The sequence below is a fragment of the Durio zibethinus genome, chromosome 4 (genome assembly GCF_047325235.1).
Source record: "Durio zibethinus cultivar Kanyao isolate XHJ-2024 chromosome 4, ASM4732523v1, whole genome shotgun sequence".
In the NCBI taxonomy this organism is placed as follows: Eukaryota; Viridiplantae; Streptophyta; class Magnoliopsida; order Malvales; family Malvaceae; genus Durio; species Durio zibethinus.
Genome location: NC_143165.1, coordinates 34,318,751 through 34,346,183, shown reverse-complemented (window position 1 = coordinate 34,346,183; position 27,433 = coordinate 34,318,751). Strand labels below are relative to the sequence as shown.

Below are 27,433 nucleotides of genomic sequence, written 5' to 3'. Positions count from 1 at the left end.
CTCATCACAGTTCCCTACGTTAGTTTTGCCAAAATGCTTTTGATTGGTAATTAAAGCATTCCCTCGCAATAACGTAACCAACTATCAATCATATGTTGCATTCTTCAACCCTTTATTTTTTTCTTTTTTCTTTTTTTTTTTTGCTATATTGTAATTTTACCATTCGACATCTGTAATTTGCAATAGTTACCGAGAAAAAAAAAATCTCCAAATGGCAAGGCCACTCACATGGGCTTTTTGACATCAGCCCATTGATTAATCTGATTTGATTTTTAAAACATTGGAACACTATGAATGAAAATCAATATTTATAAATCATACAAGTTTTCTTTGTAGTCACACAATTAGAAGTGCGAAAAGTTATATCCCAAATCTATTGAATATTATCTTTTAAAAATGATTACATGATTGCATTGATTAATTAAATTAATCCCTTGCTTCAAATCATATAAAATTTCAAGTATAGTATCCAAATTCAAATTCAAATACAGCATGTTAACATAGTTGAAATTATCACCAAATTCAAATCCAGAATTGTTGAACCATAAACAGGTTACCCTCTCAAGAAGGAAAGGACTTTTCAAAAAGCAAAAGTATTAACAATATACTGAAAATTCTTTGCATGCTTTTAATATATTCTACATCCTAATTCCGAAGTGATGCCTTAATCATTCTACATGATCATGACGCAGTGGACAAACCCAAAAATATAGGGTTTTGGTTGTTTTCTAAAAGCAAATAACTGCAGTGAAAGCCTACAGCCCTCATTCTAAGAGGTATCAATATCATATAAGCTTTATCAGAAGCACTACTGTCAAAGTATTAAGCCAATCTGATATAAAAGGAAAAACAGAAAGTTGGTGTATAGATAAAGTTAAACTACTTCACTAAACGATATGAGGTGACTAGGAGCACAGACTTACAGTTTTATGTTCTGTCAGGGTTCTGGCGCCCTGTCAAAAACAGAAGAAAATTTCTCAACTACCTCATGCCAGTGGTTGAATATTGGTATTCCCAGTCAAAACTCCAATGGTACTTCTTTCAAATCGATAGCTTCGGGTTCAACTTTTGCTTCCATTATACTTGAACTTTTGGACCACAAAAGCCAATCATGAGCCTTCTTACCAGCTCATTCACATGACTTCATATCAAGGATATGGAATCACCTTCAATCAAACCTCAAGCACCATGGCATGACTTCATTTAATATGTATCATCAGTTTTCAAAGAACACTATCCATATTTTTACAATGAAGTGACGGATGTGGCTCTCGAAACTGCACAGCCATTAGCTGAAACAATGGAAGGGCAGCAAATGTTATCAATTCTGTTTCTACGGAGAGAATTTGGGTCAATTCCTGCCTTATGAGCTGCTATAACACCTATAGCTTCCCAGTAGTTTGAGACCTTGACCTGCACAAAAGATGCCATTGCATTGGTTATCAAGTGTTTACTAGTCTGATTTTAATGCTAATTATGATTCCACTGCATTAAGTTACCAAAGATCTTGCACTTAATTTTCTATGCAAAAGATGATTTATAATGTGTCTTTCATTTCAATTTCAAGGAAAAAAATGTCTACATTAGGATAAATTCTGATAAGCTCCAAAACTACTTTAATTTCCCTAGCTTAACGGATTAAAATTATGCACTCAAAGGATTGAGAAAGTTTCTTTCCTTAACCTTAGAGAAACAAACTCTATGAAATATAATCTTGCTGCAATAGGTGTTTCTAGAGACTAACTTGCACCATCGCTGCAAGGTTCATGGAGTCAAATAAAACTTAAAGTAGCAAATTCAACCACACTAATGAAACATGATTTTGGATTTTCCTCTTTTTTTCTTTCTTTTTTTTCCTTCTAAAGACAGTAACCTTTACTTATCAACCTTGCACACAATTGGGATTGGACTCTTGACTCACTCATTCTAACATAATTATTCTTTACTCCAAGGTCTTTATTTTGAAGAGAGAACCAAATGTAGAAACAAGAGGGAAAGAGAAGATGGTAACATATTGCTTCAGAATGCATTCTAGACAATATTTGTTCTTCAACCATTACCACACTTCATAGGCAAAATACAGAATCTTCACTAAGTAGTGATAACTGAGAAAATGGTAAAAATGATAATGGTCTTCAGGACTCTAGGCACTTCGGAACTGAACTATTGCAACTAACAGAAATCTAGTGCACGGTGCTCCAATTAGGTCAATAAGTCTTCAGCACATGGTACATGATGATAAAGACAAGCCATTGGCATTAGCCCTACCAACAGTAATCTTTTAAATTAATTGCAAAATCTGACACCACAATGTTTTATAGAAATGCACAAAATCTGTTGAGATTTATCAACTTCAAGGCACATGAATGAATAGTTTACAACACGTTCCTTAAGTCACCTCAAAGAACCTCTACTGTCACAGAAAGCAGCCACTCTTAATTCCCAGTGTACCCAGTTAGTCAACCAGATAATTAAAGGAGGCAGTTCAAACAGAAAGAGGCAGTTAACATGAGCATCCACTAGTTAAACAAAACTTTTTTTTCCAAAAACCTGATCAAAGAAAACTGCAGAATGAAAGTAGAAAAAAAAAATAACAAAAATATTAAGCCAATAATTAGATGCATACCACTTTGATCCCAAATTTATCTGCAGTATCATTCAGAACTGTTTCATTTTCCTCCACACAGAGTATCAGAGGCTGGAAAGGGAGGAGGGTGAGAAGAGAAGAAACGACAGTCATTATATTGCAGTTGTAGCTAATTATAATTGGAAGATGCTTTTGGTGTACCAAGAAAGTAAGAAGCCAAAATGCTAGTAATCATTTTTTTCTTTAATGAATTTGCCAGCCATTTTTAACCAGGAAAGGAAAACATAGATAGTTTGCCTTCAAATTTGTACCTTATTTCTCTTGCTTCTTGCAAAAGCAAGAGCACCTTCTCCTCCACATGCATCTATTGGAAGAATAACACTGTCAACATCACTTGCTAAGATACAATTCTTCTCAGAGGACTCAGGGTTTTTAACCAAGTACTGTGGTGCATTACTTAGCCCCGCAAGGACACATGGCAAAAACGTGTATCCTATCTATTCAAAAGAAATGAAATAGAGACATAAGCAAATGATTATGCAGGGAAGTGCATACTTGCGTGCATACATGTGTCTGTGAAAAACAAACTTTATACCCAAGCTATTCACACAAAAATAGGGAGAATGAACAATCATATGATTTCTTTTCTATTGTCTAATCCATTTACTGTGCTCCTGTATCCACATGATTCTTTGTCTTTCCCTTTTTCTTGCTCATTTCCCAAGTTATAGCATTATTCTTAGTTCAAACCCTCTCTTATTCCAATTGCTATGGAAAAAAAGTTATTGATGACATCAAAAGACAATAATGTTAATAAGCCTTGTTACTTAAATCTGTGAACTTGGCATACTCCCTTTTTCATCTTTTCTGATTTTTGTTGACTTAATTTATGAATATTTCATCGACCATCCTTCAAAAAGTTTCCAACCACAAAGTATTTCTGCATTTTTGCTATCAATTCTAGTTCATTTATTAATAATTGAGGTTATATTTGGTTGTTATTTGTGCTACTTGCTTTTGGCTTCTATAGGTTAAAAACAACCACCAATTAAAGGCTTAGTTGTTTAATTGGGTTAGTAAGAAATAATCTTCAAGAGAACAGTTTTGAAAGATAACATGCTTTTCTAAAGAAGATATGTTTGCTCAACAATAATATGCATTTTTTATGCTGCGCTAGGTTCACAAACCAAACTCATAAAAGAATAAGGAAAAAGAAAACTGCCAATCACACATAAACACGCTCAAGCACGTGGCAAGACAGAGAGCACACATTCTTGTCCCAAAACTTCACAAACCTCCTCAGCAGCTGATTTTGGGCTAAGAGATGAGGTCAAGGGAAGGGGAGATAGTGCAGGTGCATGTGCACAAGGAATCTGAAATTCCTTCACCACAAGGTGACTTATTACTGCCTCCACTCCAGCCAATATATCTATTCCCTGGAAGCATGTGCATGACATGGTGTCAGATAAAAACCAAATAACAAAAAATAAGAATTCACAAGTGGCTTTAGCAGCATATGCCATCCCTTCTAAATTGAAGATGAAAAAGGGATTTAGTAGCCAATTGAAACTTAACAATAGAAAATCACATACAAGAATGAACCATGGAGGATGGAAGGTAAGCTACTTGAAGAATTAAATTATTTAATATTTTAAGGATTTAATAGTAACTTTTTATATAAATTTAGGATATTTTAGATAATTTCGGTTATTTTATTAGTTAATGTTCAGCTTATTTATCAAGTATTAGGGTTTTAGGGTTACATTAGCTATGTTGTGTTTAGGGCTTATAAAACCTATGTTATTTCAATTTCTTGTACGTTTTTGCTTATGAGATAATGATATTTTGGATATTTTGATATATAGATTTTGAGAATTCCTGAGAGTTTGAAGATACTGATTTAGATTTTCAGATTATCAGTGTAGAGTTATTGTTTGAGGATACTTGTTATTAGAGGCATCCACAGGCCGAGTCAGGCCCAGTTGATACCTCTGAAACCTAGGTCAAAGCCCAGCCCAGCCCACCCATCTAAAAGAATATTTTATATTGATATTTTAGAATGAAAATTAAATAAAATTATTTATTTATTTATTATTTAAATATCCTGGGCTGGGCCTGTGCCAAAAAAATATGCCCAAGACCTGGACGGAGTCATGCTAAGCCTGCGGGCCTGAAGGACAGCCCAGCTTGTGAACACCTCTACTTGTTATGCATCAATAATGCTCCAACTTAGCATGATTTATAAGTGTAAACAGCTCAACAATGCTCATGGTAAAGAGCTATTTTTCAAGTACTGCTGGTTTTAGGGTGATATCTGCTATTTTTCATTTTAATAGGGTTTGACTTATAAAAACCTATGTTATTGGGATGACTAGTAGGTTTCGGTTTATGAGATACTGATATTTCAGATATTCAATATTTAAGTTTTGAGAATTCTTGAGATTTTGGAGATTTTGTTTGAGATTTACAGATTACCACTTGAGTGTTATTGTTTGAGAGTACTTGTTCTACATCAATGATGCCCATTTATCTTAATATATTTTGTAAGTGTAAGGCAAATATTAGCCATGACTCAAGTAGTACTCATGGGTCCATAGCTATCATTTAAAATCAATTTCAAAGGAAATTTCAAATTAACAACTTACTAACAAGAGAAAAGGAAGATGATAGCAAAGGGAAAAAGAATAGCATTATAGCATCCATCCTTTTTCTATGATATTCAAAAGCCAAAATTTTCAAAACTAATTAGAAGATTTCTTCTAACCATGTTTATTCTCAGGTAACTTGAAAAAACAACCGACAACATACACTTAATGCCAAGTTGGAGTTCATCAAAGAAAATTATTATTAGAAACTTTTGCCTTCTATGTGCATTTATAAAGACCTTCCAGATGGTAAACATAATAGATACTTTGCACATCACTCAAAAAGTCAAGTAGAAAAAATAATTGCCTTACAATTCCGAGTCGATAGTCATCAAGGTCATCCACTTCATCATCTGGGAAGCGCCCAACAACAGCAACAGCATCCACTTGCGATCGTTCCACTAAATTCTTAACAGCTCGGAGTAAAGAATCAGGGTGCTTAATCCTACCTGTTGATTGCCCAGTTGTTGGATTTATCCACTTTTCCACCTGCAAAACTTGTTTTACTTTATGGAGCATCAGGTTATTCTCTTCTTTCGATTTTATACTCAAATTTTCCTCCAAGTAAGATCATCAACAACAATATTAAACCATGACATGCCAACTCCAACCTTCAGCTGACACAATGCATCAGCACAAAAATTTGCCCCTAAAACATACAAGCAATAGTGCGATTTACTACAAGGAGATGCAATTTATTGTTTTATATATCACAGTTTGATATAAAATTTTTTCAGCTAGTACAGCACCATTATGGAGCAGAAACTGTGACATGATATTGCCTGAAACTTTTATTGTTTTGTTTTCCCAATTGGCAGATTAAGTTCAACACTCAAGTATCTCTTATAAGCTAAATTGGTACCTCTAATGGGGTGTCAGTGACAACATATTCAACAACCGGCAATCCAAGCGAAGCCCTTGTGGCATCCACCACTTGCAAATGGCGGATTCGAAGATTTTCTTCTATGCCAGCATCAAGAACCAATCCCACCTGCCCCAAATCAAAAGCTCAATAAAGTTAAATGCTAGCAACTGGCAACAACAAGCAAGTAATAATGCTTATTATACTCATCCCAAATTGAAAGTCCACCTTTATTTTTTGATGTCCCAAAATGATCTCATATTTCTTTTTCTTTTGAACATTTAAAAAATCTTACTTTTCCTACATTCTATATGAATCTTTCATGATCCCTTTGCAAATTTTTAGCATTAGAAATAATTGAACATCAATATCATAAATATGTTTTCAAATTTTATTTTATAAATAAACACTAGATTCAATTTTCTTTTCTTAATTTTCATGCCATGAAACGACAAACGTGAACATTAAATTTGAAAAGGACATGATCAAAACAAACTAGGCATAAGTATTTCAAAATTGGAAAAAAAAAAAAAAAAAACCTTGTTTTGATGAACGGGTCGCAGAGCCCATAATCCTTGTGCGAATCTGTCTAGAGCATAACCTTCTACATACATAACATTGGGCATGGGCCAGTATAACATTGCTGCATTAAGAACCTGCAAAATTTTAATACTAGTAATTTCATACCTCTTACCATTAAATTAAATTTATTTGAAACCCTTAAAAAAGAAAAGAAGAAAAAAGTCTTCCAATTACATTCGGATGTGAAATGAGACAATCAACAACAGAGGATAAGGCGCGAGCAACAGGCAGAGCATCACCGGCAAACCCTCCAATGCTGGCCCCCACTCCCGTTGGCACTATCATTACGCTTGTGTAATCCCTCTTCCACTGAATCCGACCTCCAAAAAAATCCTCAGAAATCATATGTATGTACTACTATCAAAAGGAAAAGGAAATCCTATTTAAAATTTCGGTTTAAGAGAGTGAAGTGACTGACCTTGTTTGTGGAGTGAGAAGCGTAGCAAGTGATACTCGGCCGAATTGACGGCCGTGATTTAGTGATGAATCGATTGTGGTTGGGCAGTGATTGCCACGTATGGTATAGATGGAGAGATGTGGCCGCTGCCATTTTTGGCGGAAAAATGAAAATGCTATGGTAGCTGTTGGACTGCTCCGTGTTTTAGAGTTTTTGCCCGAGAGATAAAGATAATGCAACAGGTAAAGCCCCATTTTGGGCTCCCCAATTTGGTAGTGGATTGACGGCCTTGGCCCTTATCTTACCTACATTGACCCACTTTAGCAAGGCCGCCCATCCCCTTGCAAACCGACTCTAATAGCAGCCCATTATGTTTCACAAAAATTTGTTAAGTATATCTCTTTTCTTTTTTTTCTTTTTAAGAAACAGAAATCAATTGAATTTAGAAGAGTTAATTATATTTTTTGTACCTAAATTTTTATATATATCTAAATTAATATCTAAAAAAATAAAATATATAATTTGTATCTTGAATTTTTAAATAATGTATTATTTTAATTCAAATTCTAAAATTATTAATTTAACTCATCTAAATGGTATTTAACCAATATAATTTTGTTTTATATATATATATATATGTATGTATATGTTGTCTATGTGTTGATAATTTGAAACTCAGCTCAGGAATACAATAAAAGAAGTTTACAGGTGCTTTCTAGCTTTAGAAGAGTCGTTTCCAACGCCGATATTGAATTGGAAACTGAATGTTAAAATGAAAACAAGAGAAGAAAGAAGTTCCAAATTTTCAATCTGGAAAAAGCAACAAATTCTGTGATCAGCTTTTGAGATAATTACCATGTTTAAGATTCTCATTTGATCACCTTCAAGGGCCTCATCATCACATTATCTTCATGATCCAATATCTGCATGTGCCAGCAGTACTGAATTCTGTCATTTCGATATAAAAATAATACTGCCAAAACAAAGCATCTTTTGATTTTATAACACAGGCAACTCGTGAATATATAGGCAGGCAAAAAGACAGACCTGAGTAAATCTACATTTAATATATTTATTTTCATCATATTCTAAAACAAAAATACAGTATTTATAATAAATTTTTAATTTAACAGTCTCATTTCATGTGAAGGTTACATTCAGAAGGGTACAAAACAAAAATCATAATTGAACTTGAATTTTGATTTAATGTTAAGTATTCAATTTAAATATTAAATTATACGAAATTTGAAATTTAACAAAGTAAGATAACATCATTTTAATATTAACGAATCTCGCAAATTATAATTAACATTTTTCATAATATAAATCAATTAATACTAACATTTTTCATAATATAAATATTTAAGAATATGGTAGTATGAAAAAGATGAATAATATAAAAGGAAAAGGAGATATACTTACATGGCAATGATACACGTAACCAGGCAGCCCAGTAGGATCAAATGAATATGAAGTGTTGGAATGTATATAAGAAAATCTAACCAATATTTTTGTCACAAATCCTGGTGCCATCTTATACACATTCTTCCACCCTTTCTCATGTGCTGCCACCTCTATCTTCTTGCCACGTGCATGCTTGCTTATTTGGCACTTGATCGCATCGTTGTTTTTCAACATGCAACCTTTGAACTCCTCTTCATTTGCCAGCTCCGTTTGATCCAACACCGTAAATAGTCCCAAATGAATGTGCAACGGATGATTATCCTCCGTTAGATTAATCACGTTCCAAATCTCACTCGTCCCCTCTTTAGGCATCTCCGTCGCAGGCGCTTCGTACGGCTTCCCGTTGATGAAAAGATGCGTAGGCTCACCGACGTCGCTTGTGTACTCGTACAATGTTATGTATCGTGCCTGCGAGACACTGGATAAATCTGGGGATGGATATTTTATCAATATATTGGGTACCAGCCACGTGTCAACATCTCGATTTTTCTTGATGACAAATTTCATTACTTTACCGTTTGAGTCATTGACTGGGTCACCGGACGGGAAAGGGTAGCGTGCACTGTTAGCAAGAATAGCATCATGAGTCTTTGACTTTGAAAAGTCAACCACCACGTCGGCAATTTCTGATGGGGCCAACAGAGTTTCGTTGGTCATAACGGGTTCCGAAAGATAAGTTGAGTCAGATGCCACGTGGATGAATTCTAAGCCATTGGTGAAGAACAATCTGAAGAATCTAGCATTGCTAGCATTGATTATCCGGAATCTATATTTACGACGTCGTACTTTCATTTTTGGCCACGCTTTGCCATTCACTATGATTGCGTCGCCAAAATATTCTGGCTGCCATTGTGGATGTATAGAGGGATTGTTTCCTGTGGAATTCATGTATATGGATCCATCTTTACGAAAGCTACGATCAAACACGATCAAAAGTCGATCAAACTCGTCGCCATAGGGAAGTTTAAGTGGGCCCTCAACATCAGGATGGCGAATAACATAGGCCGCAATCAGACCGGCTAATAGGTTGACTCTGGTCAATCCCTTGGCATGATCATGGTACCATAGATTTCCAGGCTGTTGATTATTGTTGTAGTGATATGTTCTCTTAGACCAAGCAGGACCCTTATCTTTGAATCCAGCGGTGAACCATGAGTCCGAGTTTCCATCACTGGCAGGTTCATGGATGCCGCCATGGAGATGAACTACCGTAGGGACTCCCTTCTTGGAGGCCGGTATGGCAGTAGGGATTGTTGGATCCCATGGCAGTATGTGCTTTGAAGGGAGGTGATTTTGCCACGTCACGTAAGTGTCAATGCCATGGAGGACCTCGATGGTCGGACCAGGAACTGTTGCCGTGATCCTGGAGGCACCGTAGGCAAACACTGGCGTTGGAGGGAGATCCCTGTGGAATTTCTGCAACGGAAAAGGAGACAAACAAGATGATTTATGATGTTTCACAACCAAAATTTAGGTTTCCCAGATAGACAGCTTCCTCATTCATTTACGACAATTCTCTTTGAATACAATGATCTTTAAAAAAAAAAAAAAAACTCCTCGAATTTACCAACGCCATTTAATTACTTTGTTGAAAGAAGCTAATAATAAACAATTACAAGCATGGATGGATAGTTTCCGCAAAAAAAAATTTTAAATGTGTTGGAATGATGATTTTGCTGTACTTTTGTATTTTTTAAAAAAGTTATGTAAAAAGAAAAGATTCTTTTACGAAATTGAATCACTCTGTTCGCTGTCAGCTTTGTACTTTTAAAGGTGGGAAAGCGCCAACCTTTTCAAGCCAAGGAGACATCGGAAGAGACTCCCTCACTTAAACTAAAAAATTGTTTAAAAATTATGAATTCTTGCAGGTTTGTTTTGGCTGTTATTAGAAATTCAATTATTGCTTGTCTAAAGCTGCAGAATTTGAAAAAGAAGCAATTAACTTGATCTACTACCAAATTGCAGATCAGTTGAGCCAAGGCCACCGGCAACCCTCTTACTTAGGCGTTCTTTTTTGACTGTGGAGGACGCCAAGAGAACAGAATTCTCTTGGAACTCAAATTTCATTCTGAAACCAAAAATGCAGGGAAGCAAGAAGATTTGAGTTTGAAAAGAAAGGGATTGTAAGGAATGACAAGAAATAAATACTAACCCATTTCTTCTTAAACATGCCAATAGTCAGAGACTTAGCTTTGGGGGAACCATTCACCACGTTAAAACCTTGGATTTTAGGCATATCTGGAAGCTTATCAACGAACATCTCCAACTTTGATGCGTTCTGAAGCTTATCTTCCGCCCGTGAAGTGCTGAGCTCTCCCAAGAGAGCAAAACATATGAGATGAATCAGCAGAATTATCCTCCCCATGGAAAACATCTCTTCATTGCATCATGATGAGCACACAGAGAAGACAGAGCGTGAATACTGAGAAAGCGAGAGAGAAAGATAAGCTTTGAAAGGAATGTGTTTACTTGTGGCTTAGCTTCATTATCTAGAGCCGTGGTACATTGGATGCCAAACAAATATTAAACTTAAACTCCATATGATATGCACTGTTAGATAGCAGTTATAAACAAATTATCAAAACTGTGGAATTAAAAACTTACAGGATCGTGAAAATTTGTCGACTTGATTCACTGATTAAGAATAAAATGACAAAGCGAAATTTGTTCAGAATGTAAATCTTTAACACAGGACGCAAAGAGTTCTTGAAAAGTTCACAAGGAATTTCTCTCTGCTTTTCCGCCGATCTCTCTTTCCTTTCCTTCTATGATTTTTGGATCATTTCCTACATCCTTTTTCATGGCCAAATGCCATCCATTTATAGGAAGGTAGGGGTGGCCAAGACTGACAAAGGTAACTGGGTGTCGGCCCAGCCATTGTGCGCGGACCCAACACCCTTTTTGTTATATACACCAAAGCTAAAATTTACCTTAAACAACTTAATTTAATACCCACAACTGCACTTGAAAAAAAAAATCTCATAATTATAACAAAAAAACAAATAAGTTAAGAAATTAATCATATAATTTAAAACAATAATAAAAACAGCAAGCTCTGTTAATAAATATTGCCTACACACACACAAAATAAATTGAATGATTAATCAATATCATAATTTAATTATAATTAATGTAAAACAAAATATAGTAAGATTCCATTTGTTTTGTAAAAAATGAGTATTAAAAAATAATTTTCATATTTTCAGGTGTTTATTTAACAAAAAATTGATTAATCAATAGAAAATGACTTATTGATCAATAAAAAATGAGATTTTTTTTAAAATTGTCTTATAAATTTGAAAAGGAAAAGACATTCTCGAAAAAAAATTGTCTATTAGTATAACTATTTATTAATACTTTTGAGCATAATTTTACTTATAAATAATATTATATTGTAATATATTAATAAATAATATTATTATATATTAATTAATAATATACTATTAATAAATATATTACAATATATTAATAAATAATATATTATTAATATAATATATTAATAATATTAATAAATATTATTAATAAATAATAAATTAATAGATTAATAAATAATATAAAGAATAATAAATAGTTTTATTTTAAGTTTTTTTTATATTAACATAATATTTAAATATTAAATATTATTATTAAAATATAATTATTTTTTAATATAAATAATTTTAATAATAAATAATTTCAATATATTTTAATAATAAATAAATTTTAATATTTTAATAGTTATATTAATATTATTTGAAAAAAAAATAGATTTTCCAAAAAACAACCAAATATTAGAAAATATTTTTCGTTAACTGATCTAAATAACAAAAAATCTCTTTCAATTCAGAAAAAAAGTAAATATTTTTCAAAAATCATTTTTCATAAGTCATTTTTTGTGAAATAAATGGAGCCTAAACAAACTTTTGATTTTAATCAAAATCCATTTATATAAATTTGTCTATATAAATTGTTCATAATATAAAAAAAATCCAATAAACCTGTAATTTAATTATCAATGTATTATCAATCTCTGTAATCCATTGTCACATTTTAAATAACCCATAAAAAGAATTCAACACTATATGTGACCTAATTCCAAATGGCCATCTTTTGCTATTTAAGTCACCACGAAAAATGAAAAATGCAATACAACATATTTTTTTAAATTGGTCTTACTGGAACCGAATAGAAGAGCTTATATTTTTATCATCAAGCAAACGTTAATTTTTACTCTTATTTCTTCCCAATTATCTTGACACTTTTTCAACTGATTAGGATCAGTCTTAATGTTGTTATGTTCTTGTTTTCTGGAAAATGATTATCTACCTATCTTTATTTCAAATTATCATTAATTACTCAAATACGTTATTGTAAGAAGAGAAAGCCATTGAAAAAAGAATTATCCCTTTGCTCCAATGTACCACATTGGTCCAGACTTTTGGTTGACAGAATCATGCATGCCTAAAAGAGAGTTCAATAAACAATTCCACCACAAGCTCAACCCCATAACTTCTACATCCATATTTGTTTAATGATGCTGGAGCACATAAAAAGCTTAAATTTTTTTCTTTACTAATTTATAAAACTTTTCATAACATTCAACTTTATCATTCTCCTGCAATAAACAACAATACTATTGTTCATCATTCTTTGTTGTAGAACATTATTGTTATGAAAAGCGATAAGGTCAAATAAAATTTCTTAAGCTCATAAGAGAAAAGGTGTAGTAGCTACATTTCTTTTAGTCTTTCCTATATTGAAAGACAAAAAGAAAGTCATGAAAAGATGATAGTTAAAACAAAAAACTAATTCCTTATTCCATCACTTTAAGCTTATGTCTTAACAATAACTTCCTGATTTGTCATACTACATGGCGTATTTACCTAAATTTTTAATCACAAATATATCTTCTTTATATAATCCATGGTAACAAATATTTCTAAACAATTTTATTAATTCTCTAACTTTCCAAAACTACATATTAAGTTAAAAAAACATTCTGATAGTGAATAGACTATGAGTAACGTAACTTTTACTTCTTCAATTACAAATGTCGATTTTTTTTGTTTAACTTATAAATCCCCTTCCTTGCGAATTAATTCAATTACTTAATTATTTTTTTTCATATTTCTTTTTACCTTAAAACTACTTCTATTCTATATTTTTTCTCATCACATAATCTAAGTTTCTTTATCAATAAAAAACAACACAACATAAAGCTCAATAATAACAATAAAAAACTTAATTTTAGATCAATTAATTGATAAGTAAAAATCAAATATACAATGTAAAAAAAAAAAACAAAAAACACATAGAACTTAACAAACACATTACAATTCATACTAATCTAAAATTTTAATATTCAAAAAGGTAGAAAAAACCCTGAGACAAAAAAATAACAAAAAATCAATAAAAAATAAATTGACAACTTTATTCAAACATGCAAAACAAAAAACTCTCAAAAAAGACAAATTATGCGGTGAAAAACTCTGTTTCTATAAAAAATAATATGATTTTCATCCAACCTCAGAACATGCAAAAAGAAATTATTAAAAAAAAAAAATTTATAACAATATACAATCCTGAGAACCACAAAACCCAAACCTCATTCAACATAAAAATGTATAACATGAAAATCACCTCAAGAAACCTTCCCCCCAAAAAAAGAAACCCACATTCAATTAAATAACAAAAAAATAATGACAGATTTTATCCAAAAACATAAGAAGAAAAAAATTAAGACAACAATAACATACCACAAAAAGCTCTATTTCACACGAAAGTTAGACCTTTTGCAATAGTTCTGAAACAGAATGAAAATCCAAAAAACAAAAGAACAATCCAATTTTCATCAAAAACACATTTAGAAGAATATGCAACCTTGAAAACTACAAAACCCAAACCACATTCAATATAAAAATATGTAACATGAAAATCACCTTAAGAAAACCCAAAAGAAAAAGAAACCCATATTCATATTTAATTAGACAACAAAAAAACCACAAATTTTACCTAAAAACGTTCAAAACAAAAAGGAAAAACAAAAAAATCAACAATTGCAGACTACAAAAAACTCATTTTCATGCCAAAATTACACTATTTGCAACAGCTCTAAAACAGCAATAAAAACCTAAAAACACAAGCTTCGAAAGTCAAGTTTAAATACACCTGTTAAAGTTAAAAACAACTGTTAAACATAAAGTAGTATAAGAAGACGTTAGAAGTGAAAGAACCTTCTACTCTATCATCTGAATAAAACATCTCATCTAGCCTTACCAAAACGACATAACATTGTAAAAAAAATCATAAAAAAAAGACACATGACAAGCAAAAATCCCTTATGGGATATTTTTTATAGAAAGGTTTATAGATATATCATATTTTATAGGCTTTCTCTCTCTCATTTATTTTATCTAATTTTTTAATTTTTAATTTTTATTTTTTAATATTAAAAATTATGAACTTTTAATTTTAATATTAAATTCATTGGAAACCAAAATTTTTTGTTGTTGCAAAAGTCATTACTATTATTGTAATTGAAAAAAAATTGTCGCTATAAGTTCTATTGTCATTTTAAAAAGGATATACTGCAACCATTGCTATATAAATTATAGTTTTAAAACTCTTTGTACTTTTAAAAGATTATACTAACATCATAAGACATAATTGAAATGATTCATCCACCTTTCTTAAGAGATGGATTTTTACGAGGCTGTAAACACTTAAAATTCTATTTGGCTAAGTCATTTTTTTAGCTTCTTGGTCGCTTTGAAGCGTGATGTTTTGGTCTCTCGTTTGCATAATTTTTTTTTTAATAAAAGTTATTTATTATATATAAATTTTTAAAAATAATTATATAAATTAAATAAATAAAATTTTAAATCCGATTTATTTATATAAATATAAATCACAATCAAAATATTTTAATCAATTAATCGTTTGATCACAATCGACGACTGGTTGTAAAATTATATAATATTAACGTTGATATTTAAAAATTATAAATTTAAAAATTTTTATGCATATAATGTACTCTCAATCAAGTAAATGTAAAGCTAAATTAATAATTAAAAAAAAGGTCACATCACTAACCAAAAGTCTTATTTAGATCAATGTAAAATTAATTTTGATAAAATTAAAAATAATAATAAAATTTATTATAGTTACGATTGAAAAAAAAAGATATTGTAATTGTGATTAAAAATATTTTAATAAAAAATTTATATTAATTTAATTTTATTAAAATTAATATTTAAATTTAATTGAATGTACGATAAATTTAATCACATCATACTAAAAATACGGTAGATCCAAACGGCTACAAAGTCGTCCAACTACTTGCTGTTTGCTTGGTCTTTGTGTGCTCTAACGCATCTATCATGAAGCCTGAAGTTTTTTTATCACTTGTTTGCATAACTCTAAACCACAGTCAAAGCTTTTCGTCTATTAACCGTTACATTACTACCAAAGTCTTCCAACAACTTGCTGTTTACTTGCAGTTCATTTCGCAGCCCGGTTGAAGGGCTCCCATGTTACACTGCAGGTCTACTGTGCTGACTTGGAGAATGGTTGAACGAGTTGGGTATTTAATAAAATTTTAATTTCATATTTGAATTTGAAAAATTCTCTAAGAGAAACCTTTAATCAACCCGAAGAATTAGTCACAATAAAAAAAAATCCGAAAAATCGTTTTTAAACATGTATGAAATACAATCAAACAAGAACGAAAGGAGAGACACCAAGAGGAACCTGTTTAATACAAATATATTTGCATTATGTTGTATATTTTGTTGTTTAAGATATTTCTGGGAAAAAATATGGTATTGTGGAAACATATCAAGTTTAGTTTCGTTCATATCTTGAAATCTATACCAATTGTGGTTTAATACATGTCACCTCACTTGAACTGATGGCTGCATTTCAGCTGAGTGCCTGGAATGGTGTATAACTCAAACATTATAGAAGCTTTATTTGAACAGCTCGTTGCAGCAAAGACAGATAATTTTGTTCCAACCTAAACTGGCAATCCAGATCATATTTTGATAAAATAAATTAATGAATGAATCTTAATTTGAGCCGATTCTTGAAAGTATTTACTGTGAATAGAGATGGCATTAGGTCAGATCGTAATGAGTTTTTGTTTGTCCTGAATCTAATCTAATTTTATATTCATAAGACTAGAATTTAACTTGATTCGAAATTTTTTTTTATTTTTTTATACTCGAATCCGACTCGACTTGATATTATATAAACCATACTCGATTCAATCAAAAATTCATAAAATATTATTTTTAATATAAATATAATATTATTTAAATATATATAAATAAAAAAATAAATAATTAATTAAAAATAACTTTTTATATATATCAAGTTCAATCGGGTTCGTCTAAAACCTTACCCTAACCTTTTTTTTTATAATTATTCGACTCAAAACTCGATTTAAAAAGAAAAAATTAATCTTATAAGATCTAATCTGATCGGAATCCATCAGGAGTGAGTTGAGCTCCCAACTCTAGCTGTGAATTTGTTTTAAATCAACTAAACTTTAAACTTTTTTGAAATGTTGTTGATTGTGTTTGTTTTTCTTAGCAATTCAATGCTTTTTTCTTTATTGAAATGTTCAGACATTTGTAGACAGCCTACTCTGAAAGTAAATAAAAGGATAAAATAATTTAAAAAAACAGAAAAGATAAAATAGGTGATAAGATTTGATTTAAAATTCAATTGTTTTTTGAAATTAAAATCTAGATTGAATGGGATAGGATGCTCAGTTTTAAACTGAGATCATATCCTCATCACCATTATTTAATCCATTGGCAGCCAACAAAAAGGGGGCATGCATTGGTGGCCCAGTTACAAAAGAGCAAGCTAGTTCATTTGTGTTAATCATTTATCAGTTCATGTGCTGCTGAGCAAATTCGATTGGCGCCTGATAAATTTACATCTGTTTGTAAGAGATTCAAGGACAAAGTGCTGTTGCTTGAGGAGCCCTTGCGTGGGGTAGCTCCATTGCTGATCGTTATTCGAAAGCTTCAGTCATCTATTGAACATTTAACTACTTTACATTTGAAGTTTCTTTTGCCCTATTTGCTGGCAAAGTGCTATAAAACTAGTCTTTCCATTCTAGAGGAAGATATTTTCGAGGTTGATCAATCGAGAGAGCAATTACGCAGAAAGATCGAGCAAGTGATCAAGTCACCATAATTCTTGATCACTGTCTTCACCAATTCACCCCTACCAACACCTATAGTTATCAACCATCACCACCAACACCCATAATACCACCCTAAAACCAAGTCCCAAACAGAACCCAAAATCAGTCTAATTTCAACCCCAGATACAAGTTTTGGACACTCAATTTTCATCCAACAACAAAAAACCTCCACCTGAGATCACTAGCAAACACCAAAAAGTTAACGCCATTGCCAAATTGAAAGCCACTTTTCATGTGACACCGTCACCATCGATCGGTCTAAGGCCATCACCTATTCGGTTGGGCTCCACCAGAATCGATGATCCACCAAATACTCAGCAAGAATTCGAAACACACATTAAGAATGCAAAAAACTCAAGGGAACGCAAAATCAAAAGCTGGGCAAAATCACTCCGCTACCTACAAATCTACCATAATAGAACCCAGTAGCACACGGCACACCCAACCATGGTCTTAAATTCAATCTCAACCAATAAATCAGGGAATTCACTAGCCTAACAGAAATAGCCTCACAACCTAGAAACCCAAAAGAAATCGAGTTTCATCGCTTATCTTTCACCAAAAGGTCATTCACTGCCGATAAGGAATACTAACAAGACAAAAAAAACAACAAAGCAAGGTCAGAGACAAAGAAGCAAAATTTTGGGGTTTCGTTTGCGTTTTATCTAGAAAGTTTTGGGTCTTCCAATCGAATGAGGAAAGAGCCAAAAACAAAGGGGATAATATACCTTAGGGGTGGTGGTGACTGGACAACAAGGAAACTGAGTTTAGATCCGCCACCTTCTTAGGCAGATTTAAGCAAAGCAAAAAGGTTTTTTGAAAAATCTGTACCAAGATCCGAGATGATGAGACTGAGAAGAGTTTCACGACAAGTTTCAGAGAAACTGCTGATCAGACGTTCGTCGGTGAGTGGTCGACGACGATCGAAGATGATGGCGATTATGACATTTCGTCGAAATCTTATGGAGTTTCTAACTAACGTTCATCATTTCTTAAAGAGAGAGGCAGAGCATAAATCATGGAGAGAGAAGAAGGACCTGTTAAATGAAGAGGAAAGCTTAAAAGAAGGCTTTTATAGCTTTGATAAAATGGTGTCATTTTAGCTAAAGACAATGGGTTCCCTTTGACCCGTTTCAAGGATCCCGCGTCAGTGATCCTACCTAGTCGCTCGACCAGGTCCCTATCCCAGTCTAGCTCTGGGTCATTTGAGCTACAAGCTGAGCCGTGGCGAATTTTAAGAGCCAAGCTGTGAATTGCTTTGAGGTTGATTTTTTTTTTTTTTTTTGGTTAGTATGTTCATTATTTATCAATTATTTTTTTGAATGAATAAAAATGATAAATAAATAAAAAATATTTAAAAAATAAGATATTTTTGAAAAAAAATTGAAAGTATCAATTTTTTTTCCTTAAAAATAAAATTTTCAAAAAAAGTATTTAAAAAAAAATTAAAAGTATCAATTTTTCTTAAAAATAAAAATTTCATAAAGATATTTTTAAATAAAAATTAAAGTATCAATTTTTCTTAAAAATAAAAATTTCAAAATATTTCAAGAAAAAATTGAAAGTATCAATTTTCTTTATATAAAAGCACAAATTTTTAAAATAAGATAAACAAAGCAATAAAAAAGATCTCTATAAGAGGTTGAAGATTATTCCTTTCTTTTTTTCTTTTCTTGAAAATTTTTTAACGTTAAATAATTTGACAATTGAGCCTCTACAAGAGAAACAATAATTTTTTTGTATACTCTTAATATGAGAGAATTTTTTTAATTTTTTGATAAAAGTATAATTAATTACTTGATAAAATTTTAAGGCTTATTGAATAACATAAAATCAAACTGATATCATCTTTGTATGAATATTGTGAGAGTGTTATAATCTTTCTCACAGCAATCGTACTTTTGAATTTAGTTTTGATTATGTAGATATTGAATTTATCTTTTAAAAATATCTAAGTTAAATTTAAAACTTCTCTTTAAAAAAAAATAGATTTAATCATGTGATCAATCACACATAAATAAAAAGATTGATTATGGTTTTTTAAATTAATATCTAACGATAAATTCATGATTATAATAATATTTCCTTATGAATTAAAAGAAACTTCACAATTGTTAAATGACCAGAACATAAAAAACTGGAAACCTGATTTATATTTGACGAACTGTTGTTTACCAGACAAGTAAAATTTCAGACAATATTCTCTGTTCATAGTATTGTCATTCAAGATTGATTTTTCTAATTCTTCTAGGAGAGTCTACTCATTTGTTGGCTAATGACCAGCAGAATGATAGGGAAATTAATGGATTCTGCAAAGAAGGCAACAGCAGAAACCGTTAATTTTTCCCTATGGCCATGACTCTGCTCCTTTACTAATGCAGGCGCCTCCTCTTTTATTTTATTAAACACCCTGTGCTTTATTCTTCTCAGAGTGTCTTGATGTCCCCTTTACAATCGTTATTATCATATTCATAGTTTTAGGATGGAGATTCTTTCTGAGACTTAAAACTGCGGAAATTCATTACTGTTGCAGTCCAAAATCTGAAATAATGAAAGAATAATCAAACACAACCGAACAAAGGAATTCGAATTGTCGTCTTGGCACCCATTGTTTTAAATGGAAAGGCCATCACATGAGCTCAGTTACAATGAACCAACTCTTTATTAAACAATAATAAAAAAAATTGTCCAGTAACTTTGCTTTCATTGGCAAAGCTCTGCCATTGCGGTTGAAGGATCAGTAGAGTAGGATATTGAGAGTGGGTAGCATCAGGTGCTCCCGTCCTGTTCGCTGTAGCCACCATTACACAACCAAGGCAAGTGACAGGCACGTGCAGATATACCTAACAATAACGTTGCACACACCATCCAGCACTAAAGTGACAGCCAACCCAGCCGTTTCTACGCACTGCCACATGGTGCCATTATGTCCCGTGAAATTGCAGGAACCAATGTCCCCTTTGTCGGTTTTTGGAAAAAAATAAAGCTACCTTAATTTGAGCAATAAGCACCTACATAAAGTATTTCAGAATTAGCAGCACAGATTAATCACTGTTTATTTACTCGTACTAATATTTCTGGTTCACATTATCATTCAAGGAACAGAGAAAAAAACACACAAGCATGCAGAGCTGGACTGAATTCAATAAGAGAACATCATCATAACAACTACACAATACACTGACAGGATTCGCTTAAATATAAGATTCCAGCATCTCTGCAACCCTCTATATACCATAACAGTAGAAGAGAGAATTTCTTGTCAAACTCCATGCATACTCTCCCTACAAATATATATTCTTCTTTCATTTCTTCTCGTTACATTATTGAACAGCTGCTGCTTGTGTTGTCATCACTGAACAACATATGGGTTGCTGCAGAGTGATCAGCATTGTAATTGGGGGCTTCAAGGAACGAGTATGGAGGAGAATTATTATAATTATAGTAGTACCCAGTGGTAGGAGGAATTAATGGGGATCTATGATACATCATCTGGGGTTGTTGCTGCATGGTATGCCTGTTCTGCACGTTCATCATTGATGATGGATAGTTGTAGCCATTCATGTTCATAAGCATAGATGATGGATATTGACAGGTAGCATATCCACCGTTTGGAAACCTTGCTGCAGTAGATCCCTGCAATCCATTGCTGGATTGAACTTGAAATCCTCCAACAGCATTGGGATTGCCTCCAAAAGCAGCAGCATTAGCAGCGTTAGCACCATTTCCATGAAAACCTGAAAGACCCATTATGGAGTTGGTGTCATTTCCCTTCTTGCCCTCTGCTGCCGCATTGATGTTTAAACCACCCAACTGAGCATTATTCATCTTCAGGGCTGCCAAGGTTTTCTGATCAAGAAAACCTGGATTAACCGTCATTCCCATATTTTGATTAGGGTTTCCTTTCTTTCCAGCATTCCCATTTATGAGATTGCTGTTCATTTTATTATTATTGCTGGAAGCTGCAGTAACGTTTCCAACACCTTTCTTGGCGTTATTTGCATCAAGAACTTGTTGCCTTAGCAAACCCAGCTGACTCAGTTGACTTGGTTTGAGAAATTGCAGCTCATCCTCTTCATCATCTTCATCATAATCATCCACATAATCACCAGTATCCTCAGAAATGAAACTAGGAAACTTCTGCCGGTTCTTCAAGGCTTCAAGGCCTTTGATCAAGTCTTGTTTTTGGCCTTTGTTGTTGTTCTTCTCATCTTTGATGCAGTTGTTCTGCTTTTGGTTTTGGTTATGGTTGGACTTCTGGGGCCAAACCTCAGCGTGTTTACCAGCTCTGATCAGTTTCTTGATCAATGTTGCAGAGTCTACACTTCCTAAGACTGTGACTTTCTGCTGCTCTGCATCCATGCTTACTTGTAAAACACCTGGAAAAAAAAAAAAGAAGAAAACAACAAACAGAAAATTACAGAAACAGATAGACATGCACATGACACCAATTATTAGAACCAATGAGTTGGAAATTTTCACAGCATTGTGTCCCAGTCATCCGGAACAGTACAAATATCTATCCTAGTGATCTCTAATTTAAGAAAATTCATCTTAGACTAATCACTTCTTACTGATTGAGATCACAAGTCATTTTATCCCATACTGATTGAGATCTTACAAATGTTCATAACATACTTCCTTCGGTCCTTCTCTTATCCAAAACACATAAACTAACCGCAAAATCCACAAATGGAAGAACTTCCGCGAAAAGCAAGCATTGTTCTTATCTCTTTCAGCCTACTGAGAAGCACAGTGAGAAAGCTTCCTGATCGTCTAAATTTATGGTAATAGTTTTCCTATGTCATAAAAACGCCACAAGAGTTGCAAGAAAAAGGAATGAGACTCGAACTATGAACAAACCATACGATTATTTTACTCTACTTAGTTGTCTTGAGATCACCGTTTTGAACTACGGGCAGAGCATTAATGATTCTTTTGGCCTCTTACTCATTTTCTCAGCAAACAAGGAAAAAAAAACAGTTGAAAGAAAAACATGGTTACAAACAAGAGATAAGAGAGGAGGGAGAGCAGTCCACAATAAGTCAACAAAAAGAACAAAAACAGTCACATGAAAAAGCTGATGAGAAAAGTGAATGGAGCACCTTCAATTCTCTGAAGGAGTTTCTTCACCTTCTGCTTACATCCATCACAGTGTATGCTCACTTTGAGAACACAAGTCTGGATAAAAAAAGAAAAGAAAAGAAAAGATTCTTTAGAATAAAAGACCACCATCATCCACCTTAGCTGTACATATAGATAAAAAAAATTATAAAAAAAAGGGCAGGAAGAATGTGGGTAAAAGGGAAAGACCTGAATCTTGAGTAGCTTAAAGTCTTCTTCTTTAGTCATTTCCTCACCTCTGTTTTGAAGGATAAAACTTGCCGTCTCTGAGAAACACAGGGATAAAAAAATTTAAAAAGATGAGGCACCAAAGCTAGTGTGGAGTTAAACAGGGTTCCATGTGAGTTTCTAGTTGTACATCTACATAAACAGGGTTGCTTCCTTCTTCTCTTCTTCAGTTCCAGGCCTTACGCCGACTGCACCACAAGAGGCCAAGACAAAAGGAGAAAAGCAGAAGTAATAAATGAAAGTCAGAGGGAGGAAAAGAGTGAAATCAAATATGGGATAGAAAAGGGCGGAGAGAGAACAGCGTGGGTGGTGGGGATCTATAGCCTATTGGTCTACACTGACTTCTGTTTAAAATTCTGAACTGATGTGATTAAACGTTAAATACAGAGGAGACACAAATAAAAAAGGAACAGCGACTTGACAAGCCGACTTATATCTCTGTACCAATTGTCACATCTTGCCTTTTTCTTTTTTATTTAATTATTTCTCTTTAAAATTATAATACAAATTTTGGTGATTAATCAATGTTTTGGTTTTGTCGGGGGTGAACTGGAATTCTGGATCAATTTGCTTTCAAATTTTCAAAACGATTTTTAAGCAATATTTTGAACGGAGGCAGCATTCCATATAGGATGGCATCGGATCGGGTTGAAAATGAATTTTGTTTGTTTCAAATTTAATCTAATTTTATATTTTATTAAATTTTATTTTGATTTCGATTCGATTTAAATTTATTTTAATATTTGAATTCGATTCGATTCGATAATATGTAAATCGTATCTGATTAGATTCGGCCTAAAATTAATAAAATATTATTTTTTAAAATATAAAATATTATTTTTAAAATATAAATTTTTAAAAATATTATTATATAAATATAAATAATTAATTAATTAAAAAATAATTTTTTAATAATATCAAATCGAATAAAATTAAATTTTAAATATATCTAAACTTGATTCGATTCTCATTATTACTTAATTTTATCCGATTCGATTTTGATCTAAAACTTAAAATTAAAAAAAATATTCGACTTTATAAGATCGAATAGATCGAAATCTGTCGGGAATGGACGTCCCTATTCCCAGATTCCCAGCACTGATTAACACTCAGACTCGTGAGTTCATTGCTTTTTTGAAGGGCCGTGTATTAATTGTATTATAATTAATTAATATTTAATATTAAAATTATATAAAATTTATATTTATTTGTAATTATTATTGAATAAATTTTATAGATTAAATACTCTCATTTATTGGAGGTTGGGACCAACGGGCTCATCTAAGTCTGGTGGGACTCGAGAGATTGATTGATTGTCACACTAATAACTTGTTGGTTGGCTGACCCGACTTGGATTAATTCTTTCAAATATTATCGTACCTCTTCCCCCGAACCTTTGTTAATTTTCTGAGGGCTCAATTGGAAGTCATTGAAGCGGTGGGACTGTCACTTTTTTTTTATCTTAATCACATTATTAATTTGTTTGACTCTTTGTCAGTGTAGTGTAGTGAGATTGAAAATTTTATTGATTCGCATCTTTAATTGGTAATTAAGGAGGGAGCCTTTCAGTAACCAATTAGGAGTGTTCTTTCTTATTTTTATTTTAATTGCTTTATTTATTAGTATATTTATTTTTTTATTTTTTAATCTAAGTAAACATAAAATGAAAATTTTAAATTTAATATAAAAATAAATTTTATAAAATAATAAAATTTATTATTATATTAAGAATTAAAAATATTATTTTATAAATTAAAATTTGTATTATATATAAATTTTAATATAATATTTTTAATAATAAATTTTTTTATTCTATTTATTTCATTATTATCATTATTTTTATATTCAAATATATATTTTATTATTGATTTTAATTTTACAATTATAATATTTAATCTTCCTACTATAATAATTAATTTTATCTTAACTATTATTTTTAATTTCACCATAATTAATTTTATTGTCCACTCAAATGAACCCTATAAGATTTTGTTTTTATGTGTAATATACAAATTTGCATAGATATGTTTGTAGATTAGATTGGACCAAGCCAAGTTTTGATTGTCATTTTTTTTTAATTTGTTTAAGATTTGATTTATTTATAAAAATTTATTTAAATTGGTTATTATTTAAATTATTTAAAATAATTTTATATTAAAATTTTAATATATTAAAATTTATTAAAAATAAATTTAAATAAAAATCAATTTTAATTGAATTGATCTTGAATTTAAAAACTTCATCCAAGACCCAACTCAAGTTGAGTTAGATTAAAGAACCTGACAGATAATTCTGCCTATCAATCAAAAAACTTTTACATCCAAATAAATATTTCAACGATTAAATTTTAAGATTTTATTTGAAAATTTTGATTTTGAACTTTGAAATCCAGATGAAATTGATGAAATAAGAAGAACTCCCTTAGCTCAATCATATCATGTATTAAAAGAAACTTTTGCAAAAAGTGCTAAACGAACATACAGAAAGTTAGAAAGAAAACATTTGTGTGGTAGAAAATGAACAGAGCCTTTTAAAACTTTGCTAAAACAAAGAAAGGAATATTAAGGTTTCCTTAATTAATTATGGTCCAGTCTCTTTGTTTGAGAGCCTTGTCATTTTCCTTCTTCTTTTTTTTTTATAAGCTTAACAGACGTATTAATTGACTTAAGCTAATGAATATAGTTTGATATATTGCTTGAACAACAAATTTAACTTCAAATGGACCCAACAAAATTGGTAATACCTGTTTAATCTTATTATTACATCAGCTTCTGTAAAAATTGATATTTTTAGTGTAGCAATGAGATTGTTTGAAGAAAAAAAAAAACTTTGAAGGGAAGAAGTAAATGAAATAAGAAAAATCACAAAGGTCATTTGTTAAGGGTAATTTTTTGGTTCATAAGGTAAATTAATTTTTTTTTTAATTTTTGAATTGATTTAATATAATCATATATATACAATATTACATCATTTCCATTACTTTATTATTTTGTTTTATAACTTTTCATTTTTTTATTTATAAATAAAATTATTCAAAAATTATTAATCTAATCACTTTTTTTTTATGATTCCAAAATTCTGATCTTCAATTCAAAATTCGATGCCAATATCATTCTTGCAATTTGCAAAGGAAAAAAGAAATATATATATATATAGTTGATTAGAATGGGATTGAAACAAAGCAAACAAAAAAGAAAGAAAAAGGTTAGACGTTTATTAACCTTTTATGTTTCACAATTCCCAATCATACATCATCTTATTTTTAACCTTTTTGGTGTTTTGAACAACACAACCAAACCAACCATCAAGCATTCAACCATGGCAGCAGCCAGTTGTGTGGGTTTTGAGTCTGTGGACTTTTGGGTCTCCTCGTGTCTTACGGAGCTTTTGTTTTTTTGTTTTTTTGGGTTTCCCAAAGGCTAAACGCAAGTAACACTACGCAATCACACGCAGGTCAAAAAAGAAAGCAGCGAAAAAAAAAAAATCAGAAATAAGTAGAGAGGCTGGTTGGTGGGGGGCCTGGGACTAGCCTGGGTTAAGTGTGTGTGACTGTGTGTTGGCTCCATCATGACTTGCTGCCCACACCTGCATGTTTCACTGGCATGCTGTCCCAAAACCCGAAAGCTCTCAAACCCTTTTTTTTATTAGTATAATACATATTTTTACTGACCGCCTTCCTCTGGTGTGCCTTTACTTTGCTTCTTTATCAATCCATTGATTTTTATTCTCACGAATTTTACCATAACTGCCACTAACTTTTATCCAACAGTTGCAGTTCCCCAAAAAGAGGTAAAAAACAAATCCTCTGAGATCAGCATCTGAGGCAAAATTTTAAGGGAGGTGGGTGGGGGCGTAGGCCGTAGGTTGAAGTACAGTCTGATTAGAGGAGTGGGATAGATGTGATCATGAAAAAATCTGGGATTGGTTGGGGGGGTCCACTGTTTTGGGATCCCATGCGCCAGAGGCAGAGTCATGATATATCTAATCTTTTGTCCTGGACCCACGATTGATCTTCTTTTGGATGCCTACTAATGTGAGTGAGGGAGAGCCTCATTGGGCTGTGACTGTCATCAGTTCTCTACATCACTTCAGTTACAAATATTCTTCGGTTTCGATTAAAAGGCCCATGTTGATAGGTGAGTATCAGTTCACAGATTGATAAAAATTGAATAAAATATAGTATAATTTGGTGAACGGTGAAAGTTTAAAATTTGACGATAAATAAAATTATATTAAATAAAATTATATTATTTTTTATTTAATATATATATAAAGATTAGAATTTAATAATTTGTTATTAATCAAAATTATTTTTTAAAAATTTATAAATTTAAATTACTGATATAAT

At 31.8% G+C, this 27,433-nt stretch overlaps 3 protein-coding genes and 1 long non-coding RNA gene across 7 annotated transcripts; all 4 read right to left on the bottom strand.

Moving 5' to 3' along the window:
• Positions 1–605: 605 nt before the first annotated feature.
• Positions 606–7,378, bottom strand: LOC111288077 (uncharacterized). Of its 2 annotated transcripts, XM_089760009.1 has the most exons (9): positions 7,095–7,353; positions 6,851–6,985; positions 6,634–6,750; positions 6,095–6,223; positions 5,545–5,721; positions 3,883–4,023; positions 2,899–3,084; positions 2,627–2,698; positions 606–1,413 (listed from the first exon to the last, which is right to left on the bottom strand). In XM_089760009.1, the coding sequence occupies exons 1-9, from the start codon at positions 7,224–7,226 to the stop codon at positions 1,246–1,248; spliced, it is 1,257 nt and encodes a 418-aa protein (XP_089616135.1). In that variant the 5' UTR covers positions 7,227–7,353; the 3' UTR covers positions 606–1,245. The 2 variants fall into 2 exon arrangements, with proteins under 2 accessions (XP_089616135.1, XP_089616136.1); XM_089760010.1 differs by lacking the exon at positions 3,883–4,023 and having other exon boundaries at positions 7,095–7,378.
• A 357-nt stretch (positions 7,379–7,735) lies between these two features.
• LOC111288089 (multicopper oxidase LPR1-like) lies at positions 7,736–11,327 on the bottom strand. 3 transcript variants are annotated; one of them, XM_089760008.1, is made up of 5 exons: positions 11,142–11,327; positions 10,690–10,959; positions 9,053–9,953; positions 8,496–8,965; positions 7,791–7,996 (listed from the first exon to the last, which is right to left on the bottom strand). In XM_089760008.1, exons 2-5 carry the CDS (start codon positions 10,909–10,911, stop codon positions 7,943–7,945), a joined length of 1,647 nt encoding a protein of 548 aa, XP_089616134.1. In that variant the 5' UTR covers positions 10,912–10,959; positions 11,142–11,327; the 3' UTR covers positions 7,791–7,942. The 3 variants fall into 3 exon arrangements, with proteins under 3 accessions (XP_089616132.1, XP_089616133.1, XP_089616134.1); XM_089760006.1 differs by having other exon boundaries at positions 7,736–7,996; positions 8,496–9,953; XM_089760007.1 differs by having other exon boundaries at positions 7,736–7,996; positions 8,496–9,953; positions 10,690–10,913.
• Positions 11,328–17,209: 5,882 nt separating this feature from the next.
• Positions 17,210–18,877, bottom strand: LOC149519356 (uncharacterized). The gene is made up of 2 exons (XR_016341286.1): positions 18,462–18,877; positions 17,210–18,322 (listed from the first exon to the last, which is right to left on the bottom strand). It is a non-coding gene; the product is annotated as an uncharacterized LOC149519356 (long non-coding RNA).
• A 1,887-nt stretch (positions 18,878–20,764) lies between these two features.
• Positions 20,765–23,317, bottom strand: LOC111287666 (heavy metal-associated isoprenylated plant protein 37-like). The gene is made up of 4 exons (XM_022878340.2): positions 23,216–23,317; positions 23,047–23,123; positions 22,839–22,914; positions 20,765–22,112 (listed from the first exon to the last, which is right to left on the bottom strand). Exons 2-4 carry the CDS (start codon positions 23,083–23,085, stop codon positions 21,052–21,054), a joined length of 1,176 nt encoding a protein of 391 aa, XP_022734075.1. The 5' UTR covers positions 23,086–23,123; positions 23,216–23,317; the 3' UTR covers positions 20,765–21,051.
• Between the last annotated feature and the right edge of the window lie 4,116 nt (positions 23,318–27,433).